At 37.9% G+C, this 27,579-nt stretch overlaps 1 protein-coding gene across 3 annotated transcripts in view; it reads left to right on the top strand.

Moving 5' to 3' along the window:
• The window catches only part of LOC144976872 (sodium- and chloride-dependent glycine transporter 1-like), a 75,950-nt gene that overhangs the window by 30,169 nt on the left and 18,202 nt on the right, over positions 1-27,579 (top strand). For 2 of the 3 annotated variants that reach the window (XM_078921414.1, XM_078921412.1), the window contains exons 2-5: positions 13,193-13,530; positions 18,474-18,605; positions 20,013-20,424; positions 26,505-26,637. In XM_078921414.1, the coding sequence (XP_078777540.1) occupies positions 13,275-13,530; positions 18,474-18,605; positions 20,013-20,424; positions 26,505-26,637 (933 nt within the window). In that variant the 5' untranslated portion in view covers positions 13,193-13,274. The remainder of the gene's footprint in view (positions 1-13,192; positions 13,531-18,473; positions 18,606-20,012; positions 20,425-26,504; positions 26,638-27,579) is intronic. The other variant, XM_078921415.1, reaches the window with a different exon arrangement.

Raw genomic sequence — 27,579 nt, forward strand, 5'->3', positions numbered from 1 at the left:
GGCAAAGGGTTAAAGCTTCCAAACAATCCCAATCGTCGTCTATCTCTAATCGGCCCCGTTAGCGCCCTGACGCGCAATCTGTCTAATAAATGTTGGGAAACGGACTATCACAAAGTTTTAGAGGAAGTCTATATAGACATACTCGTATAATATATTTCGGTGGATTTATAGGACGTATGAGTATGATAATCCAACAAAACGTTTGCAACCAAATATTTTAAATTTAGCTTGGTCCGAATTCCATACCGGTTTATCCTATTTTTAAAAGCATACATTACTGGACAAGACGCTCTACTTTGGATTTCTTACGCGACCACTCGAGTCATTGGCGATATCTTTGCATCGCAAGAAAAGGAACGGAATTGACGTCACTCAGCTTTTTGTTGTTTTTAAATTTTAGTGAAATTCAAATTTATAGGATATGGTCGCATGGATAGGTCATGATCTTCATGATGAAAAATTTCCTCCTTTTTTGTGACCAGTCATTCTCACCCCTGAAGTTTTTAGACAGTCTTCGAGTTAACGGACGAAAACATATTATATTGTGGACGTTTCGGGTATCCCCTTTATCAATAAAACAGGATGAACGAAACACTATAGATAGTATGCGCTTGGCTAAGAAGCTCATAACATTGCCATCCAGAAGTATAGCGGACCAACACACAAAACTGTGTGTATCCATGAACGTTTATAGTCAGGTTAATACAGTTCAGTGAGCATTACTCATAAACGCGGATGGCAAAAAAAAAAAAAAACAATAACAAAGACCCGAGTAACGTCATCTTCGAACTATCTACAGACGGATGAGATAATATGTGAGAATGGCGTTGTTTTATTAATATTTTAAAACAAAATTCTTCACCTTAACATAATTAAGTGAATTCATCGTCGCATTCCTGTACGGTCGCGAACCCGCCTGGCAACGCTAGAGTAGATGCTCTTGTCCACAACGAGTACACGTTGGACGGGATATGTGAACAGTTCGGGTTGAAGTTGAAGATCAGTAATCTCGTATGATCCGATTTCAATGGAATGGGATGTACCTATAACTATAAGGGCTAACCCACACCGGAGACTTGACTCCGACGACCCGGCACTGCCGTCTTCCGGATAAAATACTAAGAATAAAGAGAAGAGCCGCTAGACCGACCCATACCAAGCACCCAACGTTCTCTGCCTTGTTTTTTGTTTTTGTTTTTTTTTTCGAGCTTGGTATGGGTAGGTCTACTGGCTCTTCTCTCTGTTCTTAGTATTTTGTCCGTGCCGGACGTCTTTATCCGGAAGAGAGGATGGCAGTGCCGGGTCGTCGGAGTCTTGTCTCCGGTGTGGGTAAGCCCTGACCTTGACAACAGGTGATTGAAGATGAACTTGTCGAGAATTGTTGTTGCTGGTTTCCATTAAAAAGCCAAGACTGGTCTCGTGAAATGAACGCTGTCGTTGTAGATCAGTGCTCTCGTCTAAGGGTGATAGTGATACGTTTGTCACATATTGTGTCCCTTAGTTGTGACCAACGCAGTGGATATTGTTTCGAGCATGATAAAAATGTTTGTTTTTAAAATAGTGCCAGACAAAAGAAAAAACTTGAGCTTTTAGATAGCGCGTAATCCACTAAACGTGCTCAAAGCGCTTTACAAAGGTCCCTGGGCAACAGCAACACATAATATGAAGAACGAGATATGACGACGCATGTTAGGCGATATTACATTTTATTCGGACAGAGACAACGCTGTTAACGGCCAGGTACTCATTTTACACCTGAGTACGGTGAAATAAGTGAGTAAAGAGCCTTTTCCAAGGACCCAACTATGCGTCGAGCGAGGCTCGAACCCAGGACCTTCCGATCCGAAAGCGAGTGTCATATCACTAGACCACATAGCAGCTGCACAAAAAGAAAAGTAAAATAAAAGAAAAAAATGAGCCTGCCTCGATTGGAGATCGAAGCCCAGATCTCCTTTTGACACAGATGTACTGACTTGCTAACTTTAAAAAAATACAAACACTACAGATGTTACCTGATAATGATAGCGATAGTTCAGGTGACCTCTGTGGTGTTATCCTCCACATAGCCGGTCAGGCTTGCAACCGTAATGTTCTGGGTGGGGATCCTGACCTCCCATAGCGGGCAGGGAGGTACACACTGTGTCTTCTTTCCCCTTATATCTGTTTTCCAACATGCTTTCTGTCTTTGTCTTGGAATGAGATTACTTAGTTTTTTTCCTGGCCTGGTCGGAGTCCTGGCTGGGAGGGAAACAGTCAAATGCATAGTTATTGTTTTGGGAGATGATATTTTTTTCTTTGTAAATCATCTCTGTTATGTATTAGTATATTTGTTATTTTTTAATGTAAAATGTAAGCATTTGAGTGTGTTCCTCTTTGTTGGATTTTGTACTTGTGTCCGGATGAGACTTATAGGTGATCTCAAACTAAGTACATTGATGATATGCTCTTGGAATCTACATCTGATCCCTATTTGTTCCCAGTTCCCCTATGTCTTACTTTCTCTTGGATGCTTCAAAATGTGATGCAAGCGCCGTAAAACCCTTAAAAACAAAAACAAAACAACCGTAATGTTATTATATCACCACAAAAATAACCCGATTGTTCGGTAACTTCAATATGGTGTAGTAATGTAAGCACGCCTGACTGTTAATCAGGAGATCTGAGGATAAAACCCCAGCTAAGACAGGCTGAAATTTTTTGGGATGATTTGTAATAATATATACGTTCTACTTTAGCACTGTGTCATAGTTGTCTAGCATTGTTTCATACACGTTTATTGATGTGTGGTCTAGTGGTATGACACTCGCTTTCGGGTCGGAAGGTCCTGGGTTCGAGCCTCGCTCGGCGCATAGTTGAGTCCTTTGAGAAGGCTCTTAACTCACATTCTCTCGCCGTACTCAGGTGTAAAATGAGAACCTGGCCGTTAACAGCGTTGTCTCTGTTCTAAAATATTGTAACATCGCCTAACAGGCGTCATGTCCCCGTCCTAAATGTTAAATGTTGCTGTTGGCCAGGGACCCCTTGTAAAGTGCTTTGAGCACATTTTGTTGATATTGCGCTATATAAAAGCTCAATTTTTATTTTAAAAATAAAATCTTACCTCCATGCCTGTTCCCACATTAATCCTTAAAATGTGTTGTTTACAAAGGTTACTATGTAACTCGTTTCAATCATGCCCCAGGCAGTCTCATGCACGATATTCTTGTGAAAACAATCTTAATCTGCTCGTGGAAAGTAATTCTACATTGCTTACGTTGTGATATAGATAGTATGCGCTTGGCCAAGAAGCTCAAAACATTGCCATCCGGAAGTATAACGGACCAACACACAAAACTATGTGTAACCTTGAACGTTTATAGTCTGGTTAATACAGTTTAGTGAGAATTACTCATAAACGCGGATGGCAAAAAACAATAACAAAGATATGAGTGACCTCAACTTCGATCTATCTAGAGGTATGATACAGAATGAATGAAGATGTCGTCACTGAGCTCTTTATAATTTTTTTAGACCGAAAGTTGGGTGATTAGTTCTCACTAAATTATCTCTGACTATAAACAGTAAAGGATATACATAGTTTTGTCTGTTGCTCCGATGTATCTAGTTGGCAGAAGAGGTGAGTATTTTACCTAAATGCATAGCAAGGACAACGTATCCAAACTCGAACAAAATCTCTCTTAGACTCCTTCCGCACTAGGACAAAACTGTCCCGGGACAAATTTGTCCTGTCCCACTGGAGAAAACTTCTATTCAAAAGGGGTTCCGCACTAGGACAGGACTGTCCCAGGACACAACTGCGCGAATGCATTATTATTTTTTTTCACAAGATTCAAAAGTTTATTTGTAGGCAATTGCAACTCTTAATAATTCACATTTTGTGAATCAACATAAGATACGACATGACGATTATGATTTTTCACATTGTACAATGGGATTTGTTTACATAAGATTTATATAATCATGAAATATTCTTATAGCAAGAGTAATATTATTGGTACTGCTACTACTACTACTACTACTACTACTACTACTACTACTACTACTACTACTACTACTACTACTACTACTACTACTACTACTAGCAGTAGTAGTAGTAGTAGTAATGGATGAAATAGAGGTTGCATGTAAATGTGCTTTACTACGTGGAAAAAAAGACAAATTGAAAGAGAAAACAATAGTGGATGCATCCTTTAATGACCCAAAGATTGCTCAAGGGTCAATTCCGTAGACTCTATGGTGATCTCAGATCTTATCTTAAAATGACTTTCTTGGAATCACCTCATTTTACCCAGGTGCAAATGAGTACCAGTTCGCTGATGAAAGTGTTCTTTTGACGGAATAGCATCATTCAAGAGGATAATAGAAAGTCAGCATGCTTCGTACCCGAAAGGCATCAGTTGAGTAAGTCACCTCGCCTAGCTCAATTTTACGGCGCTGCACTGCGGTTGACGCCTGGGTTATACCTCGTCCTAGCAAAATTTTCGGCGCTGCATTGCAGCTGACGCCTGGGTTATTCCAGTCTTCACTTGGAATAGACCCTCGAGAAAAATTTCCCCTATGGGATGAAAAAGGGAATTTTATTATTTTAAATTTTAAACTGTTATCTGTCTGCTCAACGCCACAGAAACATGGATAAGTTCTGGATTTTTAAGCTTAGGAGGCAAGATGGCCCATGGTTAGCGCGTTGTACTCTGGACTGAGAGGTTCTGTGTTCGATTCCGACCGAAGCCAATTTGAGCAAGAAAATTTACTCCAATCACTCACTCCATTCAGGTGTAAAAGGGTACCTGTCAAGCTGGGATAGTAATCTGCGGTAGACTACAGACTAGCGTCCTGTTCAAAGGTTTTCAAACAAATACGTTAATTGTCCGCTTCACTAGACTTCTCTAGACCCTCTTCCGCACTAGGACAGGACTGTCCCGGGACAGTCCTGTCCCAAATCTGTAACATATAGAATTTAGAGAGATCTTCCGCACCTATTGGGACGGGACAAAACAGTCCCGTTGTGTCCCAAGCCGTTGTGAAATGCTACAAAATCAACGGGACAGGACTGTCCCAGTCCCGTGTTCATATCGTTTGTGATAGTAGAAAAATATAGCAGACTTCCGCACTAGGACAAAAAAGTCCCAGACTTGGCGGCGCCGTGTCAAAATTGAAATGCCTGTCTTTATTTTCTGCATCCTTACTACTACTAATACTCCTCCTCCTCCTCCTCCTCCTCCTACTAATACTACTACTACTACTACTACTACTACTACTACTACTACTACTACTACTACTACTACTACTACTACTACTACTATTTCTATTGTTGCTTCTGCTGTGGCTAATGCCACTAATATATTAATACCTACATCCCTTATATTTTGTATTTATTTCCAATTCCATTGTATTTATTTTCCAACAATAGTCCACACTTTATTTTGGTTCACTTTCTATACTGCATTACACAGTTCCTCCCCGCCTCCCTTCTTTGACATAATTAAGTACGAACCTTTTATAAATTTCTATTGCTCTGTTTTAATTCGCGCTTCCTCACAAAGTAGCATACAATTTCCTGCCCATCAATGTTTTTGTTTATGCATCTTAACAACGCCACTACCACATTATCTCATTCGTCTGTAGTTTTTAATTCATCATGTGTTGTTGATGAAGGGGAAACCCGAAACGTCCATTTTATCTGTTTTCGTATATTAAACTGAAGCTTACATTCAATTTCACAGTTTTAATTAATTTATTTATTTCAATTCTGAATATAAAAAAGCAAGAACAATTCAAAAAATAATTCTATGTGATGAAACCACGTAAAGAAGGCATAGCAACATAAATATTTTCGGCAATTTAAAAACGTATGTTTATAAATATAATTTAAGAAATGCCACACTTTGTGAGACAGCAGTGACGTGTCTAAAACCGGTTGCACATCTATTCGGTAACTTGTGGGATCAATTATCTTTATCGTTATTTATTTCGGGAATTCTCAATGAAAATATTTATAAGTTAGTCCTTCTGAGCCACTTGGACTCATTGTAAAACAAATTAAGTCCTTTAGAGCCTTGTAGCCAATGGTGCAGGAGTTATTCCGGTTTCAATAGCGTGAAGCGGACAATTAACGTATTTGTTTGAAAACCTTTGAACGGGACGCTAGTCTGTAGTCTATCGCAGATTACTATCCCAGCTTGACAGGTACCCTTTTAAACCTGAATGGAGTGAGTGATTGGAGTAAATTTTCTTGCTCTAGAAAGTACAAGTTGGCTTCGGTCGGAATCGAACACAGAACCTCTGAGTCCAGAGTACAACGCGCTAACCATAGGCCATCTTGCCTCTTAAGCTTATAAATCCGGAACTTATCCATGTTTCTGTGGCGTTGAGCAGACAGATGACAGTTTAGAATTTAAAATAATAAAATTCATTTTTTCATCCATAGGGGAAATTTTTCTCGAGGGTCTATTCCAAGGTAAGACTGGAATAACCCGGGCGTCAGCCGCAATGCAGCGCCGCAAATTTAGCTAGGACAAGGTATAACCAGGCGTCAGCCGCAGTGCAGCGCCGCAAATTGAGCTAGGCGAGGTGACTTAATCAACTGATGCCTTTCGGGTACGAAGCATGCTGACTTTCTATTATCCTCTTGAATGATGCTAGTCCGTCAAAGATTACTTTCATCAGCGAACTGGTACTCATTTGCACCTGGGTAAAATGAGGTGATTCCAAGAAAGTCATTTTAAGATAAGATCGGAGATCACCATAGAGTCTACGGAATTGACCCTTGAGCAATCTTTGGGTCATTAAAGGATGCACCCAATATTGTTTTCTCTTTCAATTTGTCTTTTTTTTTTCAACGTGGTAAAGCACAGAAATATGCAACCTCTATTTCATCCATTACTAGTAGTAGTAGTAGTAGTAGTAGTAGTAGTAGTAGTAGTAGTAGTAGTAGTAGTAGTAGTCGTGGTAGTGGTAGTAGTAGTAGTAGTAGTAGTAGTAGTAGTAGTAGTAGTAGTAGTAGTAGTCATAGTCGTGGTAGTGGTAGTGGTAGTGGTAGTAGTAGTAGTAGTACTAGTAGTAGTAGTAGTAGTAGTAGTAGTAGTAGTAGTAGTAATAGTAGTAGTCGTAGTCGTGGTAGTGGTAGTGGTAGTAGTAGTAGTAGTAGTAGTAGTAGTAGTAGTAGTAGTAGTAGTCGTAGTCGTAGTCGTAGTCGTGGTATTGGTAGTGGTAGTAGTAGCAGTAGCAATAATATTACTTTTGCTATAAGAATATTTCATGATTATATAAATCTTATGTAAACAAATCCCATTGTACAGTGTAAAAAATCATTGTCGTCATGTCGTACCTTATGTTGATTCATAAAATGTGAATTATTACAGTTGCAATTGTCTACAAAAAAACTTTTGAGTCTTGTAAAAAAAAAAAAAAAATGCATTCGCGCAGGTGTGTCCTGGGACAGTCCTGTCCTAGTGCGGAACCCCTTTTGAATAGAAGTTTTCTCCATTGGGACAGGACAAATTTGTCCCGGGACAGTTTTGCCCTAGTGTGGAAGGAGGGTAAATTCTATATGTTACAGATTCGGGACAGGACTGTCCCAGGACAGTCCTGTCCTAGTGCGGAAGAGGGTTAAGCCGTCAAAATCTGGTCTTAGGACAAGTGAGGTCAGTGTCAGCTCCGACCGATTTCGAGCTGCAGGGCGAGAACCGAGAACAATAATAGTAGTATAAAAGTATTGTAGACTGTGGTTTAATCTGTCGGTGGCGAGGTGCCGAAAGAGGGGAAAAGACAAAAGATCTTGGTTGTTTTATTTTGTTTTGTTTGTTTCTTAGAAAAATCAAACGTAACTCCTCTATGACTCAGCATGGCCGGAGTTAGAATGTCAGTTGAAACACTGGAAACAATATTTTTCGAGAAAATATCTGTCCTGTTGAGCTGCTTCGTAGATGGGCCTTATAACGGAGATGCATCCTATTGAAATAGAAAGCGTAAAAAGTGTATAACACACACACACACACCCATATATATATATATATATTATACACACACACACACACACACACACACACACACATATATATATATTATATATATATATATGTGTGTGTGTGTGTGTGTGTGTGTCTATTGTTTACATTAGCTACATCTTTCTTCTCTATAAAATATCACTCTGAGGGCTTTGAAATTGCTTTTAATGTTGTGGTTGCCATGATAAATGTAGTCATCTCAGTGATGATGGCTAACTTAAAAGGAAGTGGTTATTCAGTATCAGATACTGAATAGTGCTTTGCCACTATTCAGTATCCATAAGGAACTCTTTTTTATAGAGAGAGTGAAAAGTGCGACAATCTCGGTTGAATGGAAATAAACTGTTGACCTACTTCCAGATTGAACACATGCACTAACTGACAGCCCGATTCAAAGCTGTAAAAATATTTTGATCGTAATTCTTTTTAAATTTTTGCTTTTATGCAATTAACACAGTTCAAAATATCAAAATAAGAGTGGCATTCAAATCCATTTTTAAATGTCTAAATAGACATGATTAAATGTCACTAAGAGTTCAGTGACACCATGGCTTGGTGGATATAAGCTGTTTGACTCTGAGTTTTAAGGTTCGAGAGTTCAAATCCCGGTAGGGGTGACTTGTTTTTTTTTTCCCCATTATTTTTTTAATTCCTCTGTCTATTGATATTTTTTAAACTTTTGTTTTTATAATTTTATTTGCTTGTAATATGCTTTAATGTTGATATTATACTATTGTACTTTTATTATTATTATTATTATTATTATTATTATTATTATTATTATTATTATTATTATTATTATTATTATTATTATTATTATTTCTACTTACTTACTATTATTATTATTGTTGTTGTAATCGTCATCATCACTATTATGATTATGATGATTTTTTTTTTTAATCAAGTAGTTGGAGTAATTTAATCAGTTATCGATTTATTACGAATATCTTTTATGTGTTATCATCTCGTTGTTGTTTTTCATTATTGTGCTCTTCTATTGTTCATTATTTTTAAAAATCTTGTTTTTTTTCTGTTTGTCTCATTTGTTGTTGTTGTTGTTGTTGTTATTGTTGTTGTTGTTTGTTTGTTTGTTTGTTTTGTCATCTAAGGCAAACCCAATTCATTATAAATATGTGGGCAGACTTTCTGCATTTTTTAATTGAGCGATGTACTTCCGTGAATTAATTGCCGTACTATATTAAAATTTACGTGATAATAATAATAATAATAATAATAATAATAATAATAATAATAATAATAATAATAATAATAATAATAATAATAATAATAATAACAATAATAATTATAATTTAAACAGATACTGAATATTAGACTACAATTGATATCTATTTACTGAATACACGTGGTATTGTTAGGGGTGTTTCTTTTTTTACGAAACCTGCCAAAACACGCCGATACCCGACAAAGTTATGGGAAGTAGGCAGCAGTGGGGAGTGAACCTGGGACTCAGGGAAGTGTACACCGTTGGGGAGTGAACCTGGGGCTGGGTTTCGTAAAAAAAAAGCAATTACTTTTTTACGAAACCCGACAATATCCGACAAAGTTATGGAAAGAAAGTAGGCAACAGTGAGGGAGTGAACCGGAGATTCAGGGAAGTGTACACTATTGGGGAGTAAACCTAAGTCTATGGTTTTTTGGCGGGATTTGGCGGATTTCGTAAAAAAGTAATTGCTTCATTCTCGTCTGGTACCCATCTCCCATAGTCCGGCTTCATTTCCCACTGGTATCCATCTTCCCTAGTCCCAGGTTCATTTCCACTGATATCCTCTTCTCACAGTCCCAGGTTCACTCCCAACCGGTGTGCACTTCCCTGAGTCCCGGTTCATTGCCCAATGGTGCCCACTTCCCATAACTTTTGAAAATTTCGGTAGGTTTCGAAATAAAAGTACATTCTGAGCTCACTGTCCACTGGAATCAGCATCTCGCAGTCCCAGGTTCAATCCTCATCAGTGTCCAAATCCCAGATTCACTCCCCACTGCTGCCTGCTTCCCATAACTTTGTCGGGTTTTGGCGGGTTTCGTAAATAAGTAATTCCCCTCCCCCTTGGTATTGCTTTTTTACAAAATCCAGAGTCCCAGGTTCACTCCCCACAAGTGTACACTTCCCTGAATCTCAGGATCACCCCCCACTGTTGCCTGCTTCAATAAGTTTGTCGGATATTGCCATGTTTTGTCGGGTTTCGTAAAAAGTAATTGCTTTTATATGAAACTCGCTGAAACCCGCCGAAAACCAGAGTCTCAGGTTCACTCCCTACTGGTGTACACTTCCTTGAATCTCAAGTTAACTCCCTACTGTTGCCTACTTCCCATAACTATCGAATATTGCCGGGCTTCGTAAAAAAGTAATTGCTTTTATGTGAAACTCGCTGAAACCCGCCGAAAACCATAGTCTCAGGTTCACTCCCCACTGGTGTACACTTCCCTGAGTCTCAGGTTCACTCCCCACTGTTGCCTACTTCTCACTACTTTGTCGGATATTGCCGGGTTTCGTAAAAAAGTAATTGCTTTTATGTGAAACTCGCTGAAACCCGCCGAAAACCAGAGTCTCAGGTTCACTCCCCACTGGTGTACACTTCCCTGAGTTTCAGGTTCACTCCCACTGGTGTACAATTCCCTGAGTCTCAGGTTCACTCCCCACTGTTGCCTACTTCCCACAACTTTGTCGGATATTGCCGGGTTTCGTAAAAAAGTAATTGCTTTTATGTGAAACTCGCTGAAACCCGCCGAAAACCAGAGTCTCAGGTTCACTCCCCACTGGTGTACACTTCCATGAATCTCAGGTTCACTCCCCACTGTTGTCTACTTCCCATAACTTTCTCAGATATTGCCAGGTTTCGTCGGGTTTCGTAAAAGAGTAATTGTTTTTATATGAAATTCGCTGAAACCCGCTGAAAACCAGAGTCTCAGGTTCACTCCCCACTGGTGTACACTTCCCTTTGTCTCAGGTTCACTCCCCATTATTTGCCTACTTTCCATAACTTTGCCCATTTTGTTGGGATTTGGCGCATTTTGTAAACAAAAAGTAATTGCTTTTTTTTTTTTACAAAACCCGCCGAAACCCAGTCCCAGGTTCACTCCTCACTGGTGTTTACTTCCACGAATCTCAGGTTCACTCCCCACTGTTGCCTACTACCCATAACTTTCTCGGATATTGCCAGGATTAGTTGGGTTTCGTAAAAAAGTAATTGCTTTTATATGAAACTAGCTGAAGCCCGCCGAAAACCATAGTCTCAGGTTCACTCCCCAGTGGTGTATACTTCACTGAGTCTCAGGTTCACTCCCCACGCTTTGCCGCATATTGTCGGGTATCGTAAAAAAGTAATCCCCCCCCCCACACACATTTTTAATTGCTTTTTTTACAAAACCCAGAGTCCCAGGTTCACTCCCCACTGGTGTACACTTCCCTGAATCTCAGGTTCATCCCCTCCCCCTCCTACACACACACACACACACACACACACACACACACACACACGCTGCTGCCTACCTCCCATAACTTTGTCGGATATTGCCGGGTGTCGTCGCGTTTCGTAAAAAGTAATTGCTTTTTATTACGAAACCCGCCGAAACCCAGTCCCAGGTTCACTCCCCACTGGTGTACACTTTTCTGAGTCCCAGATTCACTCCCACAGCTGTCCTCTTCCCATAACTTTGTCAGGTTTCGGAAAAAAAAAAACACCGTACAAAAACCACTATTCAGTGTCAGATACTGAATAGTGCAAAACCACTATTCAGTATCAGATACTGAATAGTGCAAAACCACTATTCAGTATCAGATACTGAATAGTGCTAGCCAACTTAAAACTTGTGGAATTGTAATTTACCAATTAATTCCTTGTAAACGTTACATTCGTTTTTAAAAACCTCTCTTAGAACCTTTTAGAATGAAAAGTAATAAACAAAAATGAATATAGCAGCTTTAAAAAAAATTACAAAACATCAACTACTGTATGCTTTTTCCACTTTTGTAAGATTGTATCTTGGAATCCAAGATGTTTCTACAGAGAGGACATACCGAATATTTCTCTGTCGCCGATCTGTTTCTTTAAGTACTATATTTATGTTTGTAAAGCGCTTTGAGTACATTTATTGGGTATTGCGCTACATAAAGTTCAATTTTAAAAAACACATTTTCATATTTTTTTATTTTTTTTTGGTTGTTGCGGCTGACAAAGAGTTTTGAGCCCGAAACGTTCCGTGTTTGGTATTTTGTTCTATTTTGAAGCTGTTATATTCATTTTGTTTATGGCTTCTTTACAGTCCACAGCTTCTAGCAGCTTAGTATCATTTTAGAATGAACTACAATTGCCAGATTTGTAAGGTTATTTTCCGCCATTACATGTACAGACCGATTTTTGTTATACAAAAGGGCAATAATGTTGTTTGTTTTTTGTTGTTTTCTTTTTTAAATAGGAATAAATCATTCAATTGCACTTTTGTTCCATAAAACGTTGTCGCTCTTCAGAATCAAAAGGTCTAAGGAGACGGGAATTATCTCATTTATTCTTTTCTTTTCTATGATTTAAGTGTTTATTATCGCAAACAGTGGAATTCACATAAAATCAACACTCAATAAATTCAACTTCTGCTTATAGTCAACACTTCCTGTTGGTCCCAAATGTTCCGTTCTTTTGCACAGTATGTTAATTTAGAATTAAATTGAGCTTTTATATAGCGCAGTATCCACTAAACGTGCTCAAAGCGCTTTACAAGAGGTCCCTGGTCAACAGCAACATTTAACATGTAGGACGGGACATAACGCCTGTTAGGCGATATTACAATTTTTCGGACAAAGACAACGCTGTTAACGGCGAGGTACTCATTTTACCCCCGAGTACGATGAGAGCATGTGAGTAATGAGCCTTTTCCAAGGACTCAACTATGCGCCGAGCGTGAGGCTCGAACCCAGGACCTTCCGATCCGAAAGAAAGCGAGTGTCATACCACTAGACCACATAGCCGCACTGATAACGGATAAAGTCAACTTTGCTTGAAATCAACCAATCTTTCTGGTCGGGCAGTGTTGGCTTTATCGGGATTTCACTATAATAGTAATATAACAGTAATCCATTTTCAAGGTAACAAACTACTTGCATGTCAATTCTTATAATATTATTATGCTATAATTTTTTCTTTTCTTTTCTTCCCCCCCCCCCCCCCCCCCAGATAGTATTAATACAAATTCAGCAATCAACGTGAAGATTTGTGTCTTATAATTTCCTACGTCAGTCAAAATCTCGCCATCAATATGACGGCACAAGATAAACAGAATGGAGGACAGGAAGCAGCAGTAGCAGCAGCAGCCCAGACGTTGCTTCCCTCTTCGTGTGACGGGACTGAGAAAAAAAACATGTCCTTCAGTGATGGTTCGTCGTCGATGGACGAAGAAGGGGCGAGACATCACTGGGGCAAGAAGGCGGAGTACATTCTGGCAGCTGTGGGTTATTGTGTGGGGCTGGGCAATATATGGAGATTTCCCTACGTCTGCATGAAAAATGGAGGAGGTAATGCAATGATGATGATGATGATGATGATGATGATGATGATGATGATGATGATGATGATGATGATGATGATGGTGGTGGTGGTGATGGTGAAGATGGTGGTGGTGGTGATGGTGAAGATGATGGTGAAGATGATGGTGGTGGTGGTGGGGTGATGATGGTGGTGGTGGTGGTGATGGTGAAGATGATGGTATTGGTGGGGTGGTGGTGATGATGATGATGATGATGATGATGATGATGATGATGATGATGATGATGATGATGATGATTGTAATGTATATTTTTAGTTCCTGGGGCATCACGTCTAGGGAGGCCCCATGGATTTGAACTGTTGCCTCGGTTACATAGCCCTACCCATGCTCGGTTATTTGTTCGGGTGGTACCGGGTGGGGTCTTATGATGCAATGGTAATCTCGCCCGCTGTCATATAGAACTTGCGCCTTGATATTGTTTACTGTTATCGTGTCTATCACAGGAGGGACCGTGGCCAGTGTGTTTTGACTGTCGATGGGAGTGCTATCCGCCTGGATACGATCCATTGACGCGTTGTAGTAGGGATCTTTACTTTCCCTGTTTTCCTGCATTATGAGTTATTATGATTGTGCATTTTACACCTTTGGCAAAATTTTGTTGTTGTCGAATTCCTGCCTGTCGGATTTTGGTTGGGTTTATTCTGCTGTCTCCGGTCTTTATTTGATTCGGGTTAAGCATTTGGCGGCCGTGATGTACGCGAGACCTCCTGCGGCTTGGATAATGCTCCTGAGTGGACATTGGATTTTATGCTCTTCTCCACGATTAGTGACTCGGTATAGCGGTCTGCATATTTGACGAGGTCCTCTAGTGTCTGGGCCCCTTGTTGTTCTTCCACAAAAGGCCCTGTCTCTGTCGGTATTGTATCACGGATCTGCTTTGCCATGCACAGTTGGAATAATCCGTCATACGTCTTCGGTAGATCCGACAGGGTCAGCCATATCTTAAGGCTGACAATGGTGATAGTGGTGATTGATAATAATGATAATCAATTCGCGGTTAGGAAATCACATTTTAGTATAGTACATTTTTGGGATCTTTTAGGACCTGTTTTGAGCACTTTTAACACCACAGTTTAAATAATGTTTGTTTTGATTTATGATGCCTAAAATGGTTAGTGGGAAGTTTGATGTTGATATCTTTTTTAATAATAGCTTTTTAACAAGGCTCTTCCAAAGTTTCAGGAGCGGAATTGGAATAGACTAATGTCACGCCGCCCAGCAACGGCTGCCATCGTGGTTCTAAACAAATAAAATCGGTACATTTTATTCTTCATGCTGGCTAGAACTTTTCATGTCTTGTGATCAAAATGTATAAAAGTCAAAACATGATCATATTTATAATGTTTTTCTCCTCTGGATACACTTTTATGCTCGTCGGATAAATATTTCATAAGGGCGTCCGCCATTGTTCCGGTAGTTTAGAGTGAGCCAGTTACTAAATTACCATGCGTCATTACGAGGGAAGTGACGACATGACTGTTGAAACGTATTACGCATTAAGGCTAAATATTTCCAGCCTGATGGTGAGATTCGATCAAATTCATTGGCTGTAAGATTTTGATCTTATTTTGACAAAGTTGATAAACTGGCTGATTGTCGTTTTTAGCTAAGGATTAAAAGAAAATTGTTTGCCTATCTACAAGCCCTGTGGTTTCAGAATTACATTTTTTTTTCATTGCGGAGAGCGAGCGTTGAAAAGAAGTTGCACTAGAGAGCTTGAGCTTTTATAAAACGCAATATCCACTAAACGTGCTCAAAGCGCTTTACAAAGGTTCGCAACCAACAGCAATATGTAACATGTAGAAGAGACATGACGCCTGCACGGCCGTATTTCAATTTTTTTCCGACAAAGGCAACGCTGTTAACGGTCAGATACTCATTTTACATCTGAGTACGGTGAGAGAATGAGAATGTGAGCAAAAAGACTTTTTCCGGACTGAACTTTGCGCCGGGCGAGGCTCGAACACAAGACCTTCAGATCTGAAAGCGCGTGTCTTACCATCGACCACATAGCCGCGCATATGCCTAGATCCGATAAATATTCTTCTGAAACTCAAAACGTTTAATCTCCCCCCCCCCCCCCCCACCCCAGAACATCAAGTAATAACGTTTCACCAATATCTTTGCAATAATTATAGAATCCTACTGAAATCTTATTATGAAAAGCCATTATTTCTTTCATTGATTAGATCTTAGTAAGATCCTAAAAAATAAAACAAAATAAAAAGAAATAAAATTTCCTTTATTCAGTCCATAGGGGAAATTTGTCTCTAGGGTCTATTCAAAGGGAAGACTGGAATAACACAGGCGTCAGCCGCAGTGCAACGCCGCAAAATGAGCTAGGCCGAGGTGACTTGCTCAAGGCCGCACAGCGCAGCGGCGGGTGATCGAACTTGGTACCTTTCGGGTACGGGTACGAAGCGGAGACCGTACCGCTGAATCACGCTGCCCCTACTTAATATTAATCTACTGGCTATATTTAGTCAATTTATCAGACATTTCGTAAACTGGTTAGCAATCAAGTATCTCCAGGGTACGAGTGTTACGGAGCTAAAGATAAAAGGAGTAAATCTGACTCATGAATGAACAACACAACTAGTTGTGTTGTTCATTCATTAGTCAGATTTACTCCCTTTATCTTTATCTCCATTTTATTGACTCATTTAGGCACCTCTATTTATACGAGTGTTACGCTGTCCTGATTTATTAACATTATGTCATTATTATACATTGTGTAAGATTTAGAAACAATTTTATTGTTAAAAGAAAATAAAATGTAATTTAAAATATAGAAACACATTTGCATAGTACATACGTCTAATGCCATGATTTGGATAGATTGCTTATGTTTACTGATGACTTAACATAATAATATTCCAAATTTTGAATGTTTACTGATGACTTAACATAATAATATTCCAAATTTTGAATGTTTACTGATGACTTAACATAATAATATTCCAAATTTTGAATGGGTGCTTGGCATATTTACCTCTATTGAAAGTATGGGGCGTTATTTATTGTTTTGGATGACGGGCCCGAGGACACACACATACGCACGCACACACACACACACACACACGTCACACACACAGAGTGAGTGAGAGAGAGAGAGAGAGAGAGAGAAAGAAAGAGAGAGAGAGAGAGAGAGAGAGAGAGAGAGAGAGAGAGAGAGAGAGAGAGAGAGAGAGAGAGATAATCTATGTGAATGTGTGTGTGTGTGTGTGTGTGTGTGTGTGTGTGTGTGTTGCAAGGAAGCAATTCCGTTCATTATTTCACACTTTTAAAATAGACATCTTGTGTTGACGTCAAAGTCCTGACGTCTGTGCATCCTTCAGGCTTCAGGCATTATCGATTTGCATGCGGACCAACCAGTGTAGTAGTATTCGGGTGTTAGTGTTAAAGCCTCTGGTTAACCAGTTAACTGCCGTGCTCCGGAAAAACTCTTATTTAAAATTTTGGCCAGAAAACTCGCCCTTCAAATATTGATCGATCTAAATGATCCACATCTTGGCAAAAACTCTCAAACCATGGACTTCCAAAGTCCCATGTTTTCGAGATTTTGCCAAGATGAGGGTCATTTAAATCGGGTGATATTTGAAGGACGAGTTTTCTGGCCAAATTTTTAAATTCGAGTTTTTCCAGAGTACGGAGGTTAACTGATAAAAGTAGCGACTCCGCCACGATGTTACAAAACACATTTTTTTTTCATTTCGGTCAGAAAACTCGTCAGAATATGGCAGCGTATCCATCCAATGTTATGAAAGCTTTACACGATAGACAAAATGCTGGGGGTTGGGTGTGTCGAGGGAGGCATGTAACAATAATCTAAATTGAGCTTTTATATATCGCCATATCCACTAAACGTGCTCAAATATCTTTTCAAAGGGTCTCTGGCCAACAGCAACATGTAACATATAAAGAACGAGACATGACGCCTGTTAGGCGATTTTACTATTTTTTCCCCGACAAAGACAACGCTGTTGACAGCCAGGTACTCATTTTACACCTGAGTACGGTTAGAGAATGTGAGTAAAGAGCCTTTTCCAAGGACTCAACTATCCGATCCGAAAATGGGTGTCATACCACTAGACCACATAGCCGCACAATAATGGAGAGAGGGGTTAAGATAGAAAGAATGAAAGGAAGATGAATAAAAAATTAATTAGATTGCGATGACAAGCGAATTTGCTGTGGCGTGTTTCATTCTATTTCATTTCAATCTTCCCTGTCACATGACTCCCGTTATAGATTACGATTATGAGATCTCTTAATGGAAAGTTGCTTCTTCAGAAATTGATGTTTATTGTGAAATGATATCACTACAACTATGAAGAGGATGATGATGATGAAAATGATGATAATGATGATGATGATGACACTACTGCTGCTGATGATGATGATGATGTGATGATGATGATGGTGTGTTGGTGATAAAATTAAGAATATGACTATTACTCTATAATAAGACGCCCCTCCCACCCGTCAATTTTTTTTTCATAATATTTTGCGCAACCCCACCCTCCCTTCTATTAAATTTCAGCTCGATAAATGTCGCGCTAAATATTCACCAAAAAGCAAAACAAAACAAATCAAAAAAAAAAAAAAAAAGAAGTAAGAACCCCATTTACTGCTGCATCATCAGAAAATGACCAACCCAACCCCCCTCCCCCCCCCCTCTTATATAGGATGGTCACCCCCCCCCCCCCCCCACTTCCCGTTCTATTGAAGTTGGCCAAAGGGCTCACCACTTTCTATTTGATACACTGATTATTTATTTATTATTTATTTCCTTGTTTATTTATGTACCAGTATTTAACTACTAATATTTCAGCTATCTATTATTTGTTAATTCTTTTATCTATCAACATAGCCTTCCATGTACTAGTATTTGATTTCTTCCTTCATCAGGTGCCTTTCTCATTCCGTTCTTCCTGAGTCTAGTGGTATGTGCCACCCCAGTCTACTTCCTGGAGTCAGCCCTTGGCCAGTTCAACGGCAAAAGTTGTTATCATGTCTGGTCAATGTGTCCACTCTTTAAAGGTATACTTTCTTCTTCTTCTTCTTCTTCTCCTTCTTCTTCTTCTTCTTCTTCTTCTTCTTCTTCTTCTTCTTCTTCTTCTTCTTCTTCTTCTTCTTCTTCTTCTTCTTCTTCTTCTTCTTCTTCTTCTCCTCCTCGTCCTCGTCCTCGTCCTCCTCCTCCTCCTCCTCCTCTTCTTCTTCTTCTTCTTCTTCTTCTTCTTCTTCTTCTTCTTCTTCTTCTTCTTCTTCTTCTTCTTCTTCTTCTACTCCTCCTCTTCCTCCTCCTCCTCCTCCTCCTCCTCCTCCTCCTCGAGTCTTGTCTAATTTCAGGGTAATTAGATAATATGAATATTTGTAAAGAGCTTTTTCACAGTTTCACCATGGTTAATTTAATTAATAAGGCTCCATTTGTTTCCCCAATCCAGCCACATGAAAACAAATTTCATGTCATATGCCTGTTAGGCATTCTTTTGTTCTAGCACTGGCATATTTATGATATCTATCAATGCATATGGACAGGAATTCATTCACACCTGATTTAGGACCTTACCCTAAGACACAACATTGGGGAAGATGAAGAAGGTGTGGAGGAGGAGGAGGAGAAGTAGATCTTACTTGACCATGGTTCATTTTTTTCCCACCAACTATGACCTCTTGCGAACGCTCACTGAGGAATGACTTAATCCATTGGTCTGTCTTTTGGTTTATGCCTGTGGTGATGATCTTGTTTAACAAGCTCTGGTGAGGCACTTTGTCAAATGCCTTGGCAAAGTCAAGCAGGACTACATCTGCATCTGTCTGTCCTTGTCTAATTCTTTTCTTTGTTCTTGGATGATGGATAGAAGTTGAGTTTCGCATGATCTATGTTTGTAGAAACCGTGTCGAACATCTGTAAGGATGTTGTTTGATTTTGTACAGCTATTGATGTTCGGATAATGTGTTCAAGAAGTTAGCAATATATGCAGGTTAGGGAGATGGGACAGTAGTTAGAGGCTGGACTACTGTCTCCTTTTTGAAGGTTGGGTGCACAATCACAGGTTTCCATACTGATGGGACTTCTCCATAAATTTGGTTTGAATTGTCTTCAATGAGCTGTTTAACGTAGGTATGGTATTTTCTTTTCTCCCTCCTTGTTTCTTTCTTCACAGCATTATATTTATCTCAGTGTTCTGGTTCCTTTGATGCTTTAAGCTTTTGCCCATGCTCTTTGCTTTTGTTGAGAGAGTTGTTAAGTCTGGTGTTGGTCCATGGTTGGTGAAATCTTTTTGAACTTGGTTGGGATGTAATTTTTCATGGTAGTCACTTATGGATGATTTAAACTGTTACTGTATATTATAATATGTTCCAGCAGTTTTCAAGTTCATTCATTCAAATGATTTAAGCCACAAATTATTCATTATTTTAATTATTCATAACCAATCCTTTCAGGCATCGGCATTTCCATGAACACTATTTCTTTCTTCTGTGCCTGGTACTACTCCATGATCTTGGGTTGGACACTCATTTACCTGGGCCACTCGTTCATGTCTCCTCTTCCTTGGACTCTATGTGACCAGTGGTGGAACACTCCGGATTGTGTAACCCCAGATGGAAAGCGAAGGTCCGACTTACTTCAAGCACTACCAGGCAACAACAACAGTGCCAATGAAAACAGTTCAAGCAATGTTTTGGACACGCTGGTTATGACCTTGGGCGACACAACCACTGCAATGACTACTAATGACAGCGTGAGAGGCAACAACTCAGTGCTTTTTGAGGTGTTGTCAAACATCACAGGGAATGGCACTGTGCACATGGGGCCGGTCCTTAAGAATGTCTCTTCTACAGAGGAATTTTGGATGTAAGTTATATTTCTTATTTTTGTATGATATGTATTTTAAGAATAGTTTAAAATCGCTTTCTATATTACTTGCTGTCATTTAACCATTGGCACTATTCTTTTACTTAAGTTTTAGCTTTTATAAACAATTTTTTAAAAAGCACTGTTCCCCCTTTCAATATGATTCTTCCACTTTAAGGAAATGTTAGGATATGAGACCATTGAAGATATTCGTTTAAAACATTACTCTTATAATGAAAGTGTAGATTTGCTTTTTACTAAAATTTAATTATTTTTTTGTATTCGTGTATTTATATTTTTGAAAATAATCGGAAATTGTTATACAAGCTCTATCATCATCTTGGAGAGGATGCTATGGATAATGTCAAGGTTACTGGTACAAAAAAATGCTTCATGCACAATTTATACTGTACTTTATGGGAAATAGCTTATTGTCAACAGGAAAAATGATGTAGAAGAATATATTAGATGACATCATTATACAGTGCAAGCCACAATTGGAACAGCACTGTTACGCAGAAATCGTTCTAATTAAGTTGCATTCCAATTAACCAAATCCTCTTGTGACCTCCATTGAAACAACCTTTTAAGAATAAACATATTTTTTGTAGTGTCTATATATTTATATATAGTGATACGGAGCATCCTCTTCTTTGTTTATCTAACACTCTATTATCCATTCTTCAATACAGATTACATGTATTTATGATGGTGGATAAAAGAGAATGTGTTACGCTCTATTATAATTTCACATTCATACAGAATAGTCATTACACTCAATTTTAATCAACCTGACATATCTCATCAAAAGCAAATAAGCCATTGCATAAATACCTGCTCTTTCATTCATCGTTAGTTACTCATCAAGACTGGAAAGTGGCGAAAGTATAACATATTACCATATTAAAGGGAATGGATGGTATTAGACTCAACTTAGATAAAAAATGACTCCATTCTTGTTCCTTTAATTACGGTACTTGGGAAGGAAAAAATTCTTTAAAAGTTTGTTGAAGCTCTCAAATTTTTCCAATTTACCGGCATGTGTTCCAATTATAATAATTATAAATATATAGAGAAACAAAATCGGTCACAGACAAATGGTTTCAATTAATTTGCTGTTCCGATAAAACGGCATTCGAAATATCAGCTTCGACTGTATATTACTTTATTTGGAAATTATGGGACAATTGTTTATTTTATGAACACAACGTAAAAGTATGTACCTATTTCATTTGAAGGATAGCTTTTGAATTCTTTAACTTTCCTGTTTGGATTATCGAAAATTGCAATTTGATTCTCATTAGTTGGAAGTAAGACAATAAGAGATATCTCGCTAATCATGTGCTTTATTGAGGTAACATAGGCATGAAGAGCTAGTTCTGTTTTAGTCAATGTTCCAAGGAAGAAACAGATGAATGGTACGTTTTATTATTGCGATCTCTTGACATTTGCAGTCTTTTTCTATCCTTTTCTTTATGAGTGTTTTTCAATTCCTTTTTTCAAAATTCATTTATACAAATGGTTACATATATTTGTATTACTAATGTATTAAAAGCAAAGCTGTGTTCTCAAATGTTGTTACCAACGGGGGCCGATATACATGTAGAAAGAGCTACTCCATTGCGCTTTTTAGATGGAACTCTTTTGCTGTGAAGTTCTCAGATTATCTCGTTGACAGTTGTTAGAATTATCAAAGATTCTAATTTGTTTGATGTTTGAATATTTACTTGTATGTTTTGTTATTGTTTGTCTGTTTGTTTTCATGCTTGTTTGTTTTGTTTTTGGAGAGTAAAACATTGCTTTTTACACCAAGGTCATATTATGCTGTTAAGTAAAAGTATATAAGACAATTCACCATCTAATTAACCTTTAGACACACGAAACCACATTTTAAAGCTTTCAGGGAAATTATGTTTCCATCTTCCTTATTCCTTTACTAAACAATCAATATATAATAGTAGAGATGTCTAAAAATTAAAATTAGAAAGAAGAAATATTGTTTATAGGTAAATAATGGGAATGTAAGTATCAAATAAACAGAAATGTATTTTAGAACATAACAAATATTTAAATAGCGTCTCATTCTTTAACTATATTCAACACAGGTGAGTTAAGTTATACTTTATTTCCAAGTAACCATCTCCATTATAATGTTCTCGTTATATATAACATTACTTCGTGAGCTATTCATGTGAGAATGAAGACTAGCTAGTCATAATCCAGCTTTTTAAAAATTGTTTATTTAACCGGAAGCTAACATAAACAGGAAGCTAACATATCTTGGCTAAATTTTTTTGGGGAACGATTAATACTTTTATTTTGCTATTTTAATCTAGAAAACTAATAATATTATAATATTATAATATTATCCCGTATAAAGGAATAATTACATATATTTATTTTTTTATAGCAACTTGCAAATGAATTCGTTTTTTTTTGGGTTTTTTTTTAAGAGTCCAAGTTTATTTCTGAAAAAAAAAAGAGAATACCGCAATATGATAGAACATTTTTAAAAACCCTCAGAAAACCAATATCAATTTTGTCTACTTATTCTTTTGCTCTAAATAGTTCTATTTGCAGATCTGCTAACCCACATTGTAATTGGCTCATTGTTGTAATGGAAATAGTTTCAAATCAACGCATAATAATACCCATTACAACAATATTTTAAAAAGCCCATATTGCATTCAGTTGTCAAACTTACTAGTATGTACACTGAGGTTCTAATAGATTGTGCTATCACTATACATGTTTTGGGAGTCCCGATAGTTCAGCTGTGTAGATCTTTCACTTCACTCACAAAGGGACCAAGATCGTTTCCGGGAGAATTCGAGACCCTGTCTACCCAGCAGTGGTTGGGTAGCTGGGTCTGTTAGATCTGGTGGAGATTACTATTCAAAGAAAGGGTTGCAAGCAATTGCCATTGTCCGGGGAAAAAACTTTGGCTCCATGGGCCTCATGGCTCTTAGGGAATGATAATAATAATAATAATAATAATAATAATAATAATAATAATAATAATAATAATAATAATAATAATAATAATAATAATAATAATAATAATGATAATAATAATGATGGCACAACGATGACAACAACAATGTCAATGATGATGACTTAACTTGACTTATGTCTCTTGGCTCCTGGCGAGGCATAGGGCCACAACAGCACTCTTCCATTTTCTTCTGTCCTTGGCACAGACCACTCCAGGCAAGATTGGAGATGCACAAATCTTGGTGAAGACTTCTCTTCCAAGTCTATTTTGGACGACCCCATTTCCTCTTGCCCTATATATTCCATTCGAGGGCCTGCTTGGTTATATTACAGGGCTCTTTCCGCAGGGTATGACCATCCCATCGCCACTTTCTGCGTCTGATCTGGACATCCATTTGCTCTTGATTTGTTCTTGTCCAAAGGTCAGCATTTGGCATTTTGTCAAACCATTTCAACTTGAGGATTTTTTGAGACAGTGATTGACAAAAGTTTGTATCTTGGCTGATGTTCGCCAAGTCTCTGACCTATAGATCAGGACTGCTTTAACATTAGTGTTAAATATTTTAAGTTTGGTGTTTGTGGATATGATGGAAACTTTCCATATTGGTCTAAATATTGCAAAGGTCTGGCACACTATCTTGATTCTAGCAATGATGTCTTCGTCAGTTCCACTGACTGATTTTGCTGCCAAAGAATGTAAATTCCCCGACATCTTCTATTGGTGTACCAGTGATGTTGATTTGTGATTCTTGTTTGGCAGTTATGCGCCGTAGCTTTGTCTTCTCTTCAGTAATCTTGAGACCAACTGGCTGAGCTGTTTCTTCCAGGGCCGTGACTTTGTTCTGCATGTCTTGTAGGTAGTGTAAGAGGTTGGCTATGTCACCTCCAAAATCAAGGTCTTCAAATCTTTTTGAAAATGTCCATTGAATGCCATTGTTGGAGTTGCCATAAGCTGTCTTTGTCATCCAGTCCAGTACCACAAGAAATAGAAGTGGGGACAGCAAACAGCCTTGCCTGACTCTTGAGGTAATATCAAAATCCTCTGAGAGTCGACCATTATAGATGACTTGGCAGGAAAACCCATCATAAAGTCGTTTGATGATGTTTATAACGTTTTCTGGCCCCCGTAGTGGAGAAGGATGTTCCAGATGCTTTCCCTGTCTACGCTGTCAAATGATTTCTTAAAGTCTACTAAGCATACATATAGGGATGATTGCCACTCAATCGACTGCTCAACAATGATTCTTAGAGTTGCAATTTGGTCTTTGCATAACCATTCTTTGATGATGATGATGATGATGATGATGATGATGATGATGATGATGATGATGATGATGATGATCATGATGATAATAATAATGATGGGGGGGGGGGGGGGGGGGGGGGGGGGGAAGGATGTGTTGTTGGTGGATTGAGGAGGAGGAGGAAGATAGACAGGATGATCATGACGATGGTGACGATAAAAGTAATGAGTACAAAAATAGTAATGATGATACCGTTTTTTGTTCAATTCACCCACCCATCAATCTTTTATTTCTTAAAATGTATATCCTTCTCATCCACCGGCTACCCATCCGACTCAATCATCCACCTATGATTATCAATCTGAAACCCGCTATCTCCTGTTTGTTATTTTTCCTCATATTTGTCTTCTTCCCATGTCTGGCACCTTACTATTTGGAATACCGTTTCAGACTGTTTTCCTCCTTCCATCTTTATCCTTATCATGAGATACCTGTACCATTACTTATACAATATATTCACAAAAGTAGATTTTATTGTATAAGATACTTTTTTGTTAACAACTCTAAAAGATGACTAAAACAATAAAAATGCAAATGAAAACTGTAAAACAAAAGGAATCAAAATGCCTTTGAAAGAGCATGTTATAATAGTTTATACCAGAAACGAAAAATGGACGAGCCTAGAATGCAGTAGTTACTTTTCTCCTTTACGGATGGAATTAGATTTTAAATAATGATTTTACACCGAAAGGTGTGATTGTTTATCAAATAGGTTTAGCCACTAGCAAAATATATATTTATTATTTGGGTATCATTAGAGAATTTGTCCTTAAAGAACTTCTTGTCATAAGCCATGTTGTGTCAAAAGTATAACCAGCATATCACAAAGGTGTGACAGTGGACATCAAATAATTTTTGCTATGAAAGATAGGTTGAATTTGTCAGATGATACATAACTAAAACCGTTTTTGTTATTTATTTATTCACTTATTTAGTATTTGTTAAGAAAATAAAATGGAATAGTTTTATTTTCAGAGCTACTTGGCAAGTATATGTTTATCCTCTTCGAACTATTTCCCCTTTGTTTTCTTATTAAACAAAAAAAAAAAAAAAAAAAAGAAGAAATATATTACATCCTCTTTTTGTGGTTAACATATAGGAAATCTGTACAAGGAGTATTGAATAGAACATACTGATCACAAAGTATATTTAAAGTACCACCACTCTTGATAAATCTTGTGTTAGCCTCAGGTTTTTCATCAACAGCAAAAATGCCTAAGGCTAAAAGGATAAGTGTAAAAATGGCTGTAGTCTTGATTATGGAGTGCAGCGTGCGATTTGTATTTATCATTGTATGATTAATTTAAAGTAGGCAATGTGTGTTTAAAATGAGCTAAAGGTCTTTGCTCGAGTTGATCCTTACATCATTCATGTTTGTTTCGTCTGTGATTGTGATGCAGGGAAAAGCAAAAGAAATGGTATTGTGCTGCAAGTAAGAAGTCTTGCTTTAAATTATGTTTATAGTTTGGATTCATCATTATTTGATGATCAAAATGAACCAATACTAGAAAAAATGACAGTTTATTACAAAGGGCTCTTATTTGAATAAAAAATTACGATGCGATGGAGAAAAACCATCACCCCCCCCCCCCCCTACCCCCCCCCCTCCCCCCCTGCGTCCTTTTTTCTATCCCCATCTCTTTTACATGTACTTGTTAGAAAATAATATAGCCTAAACCTTTGTTTCCCCTGGTGATTTGAAAAACACAAAACCCCATCCTATAGATAAATTTCTCCCATGCTATGAACTCCATACATGTTGAATGAGGCCTCTAATTTTAGGCATAAAGTTCTGGAACAGACGTCAGGGCTTGATGATATGGGTGGTCTTCCTTGGCATACGTGCTTGGCTCTGATTGGTGCAAACCTTGTGATCCTCGTCTGTGTTATCAGAGGCATTCGCTCCACCGGAAAGGTTCTCAGTATAAACTCTTTCCTCATCTCACTTTCTTTCTGTCCCACCTACTGCTGTTTTGTGCAAGAATTGTTATTTTCAATTTTGCTCAGAAACTTTTTATATATAGCTAAGGGATCTCGGAAATAAAGAAACAATCATTGAGTTACATTGAAATTTATTGCATTTTGTTTATTTAGTTCTTCACAAATAGGTTCAGGTATCAAATAAACATTTTTGGATAAGTAAATTTCATCAAAATTCTTATTTTAATTGACATGAGCAAAATTACAAACGAATAGTTCTTGCACTGAGTTTAGTAAGAATTTTGAAAAGCATTTGTAAATGACAATCAAGCAAAAAGAAAAGAAAAAAGGAATACTCAAATAAAATTGAATTTTTTTTCTTGAATAAGAGACAATTGCAAATCTATTTCTGATTTGTAACTTTTATCTCATTTTTTTTTTTTTTTTGCCTTTATTAATTTTTATTTTTTTAAAAATACAATACCTACCTATCCAAAATCATGAACACGAATGCTTTGAAAAATGGTGTGATCAGTAATTTAGAGTGATTTAGATCTTTTTAAAGTTGGTCTGATTCGAGAACTATCGAGGGTTTCTCTGAAACGTTTCTGCCTAGTCTAAGATCTAATAATGCGTCGCTACCAAAAAAAATTCAGGATCATAAATAAAAAATTGTGAAAAAAAAAAAAATTATTCCTGCTATGCAATCAAACATGTTTTTACCTTATAGTTTTACTTTTTCAAAGCTTAAATTTTGTATCCAGTCAAAATCTTTAAAATTCCAACAATGTTGGGATCAAATTTTTCAGATGAGGGTGGGGACAGGATTTGGAGGGGTTTGTTTTTTTCCATATTTTTTGGGGGGGGGGGGGGGGGTTGATTTTCGTCTTTTGTTTTTGAATACTTTGGATAGAACAATGTAGAGATTGATTTGCAA

Source organism: Berghia stephanieae, chromosome 7 (genome assembly GCF_034508935.2).
Source record: "Berghia stephanieae isolate SIO BIC M18660-M18661 chromosome 7, UCSD_Bste_1.3, whole genome shotgun sequence".
Taxonomy (NCBI): domain Eukaryota; kingdom Metazoa; phylum Mollusca; class Gastropoda; order Nudibranchia; family Aeolidiidae; genus Berghia; species Berghia stephanieae.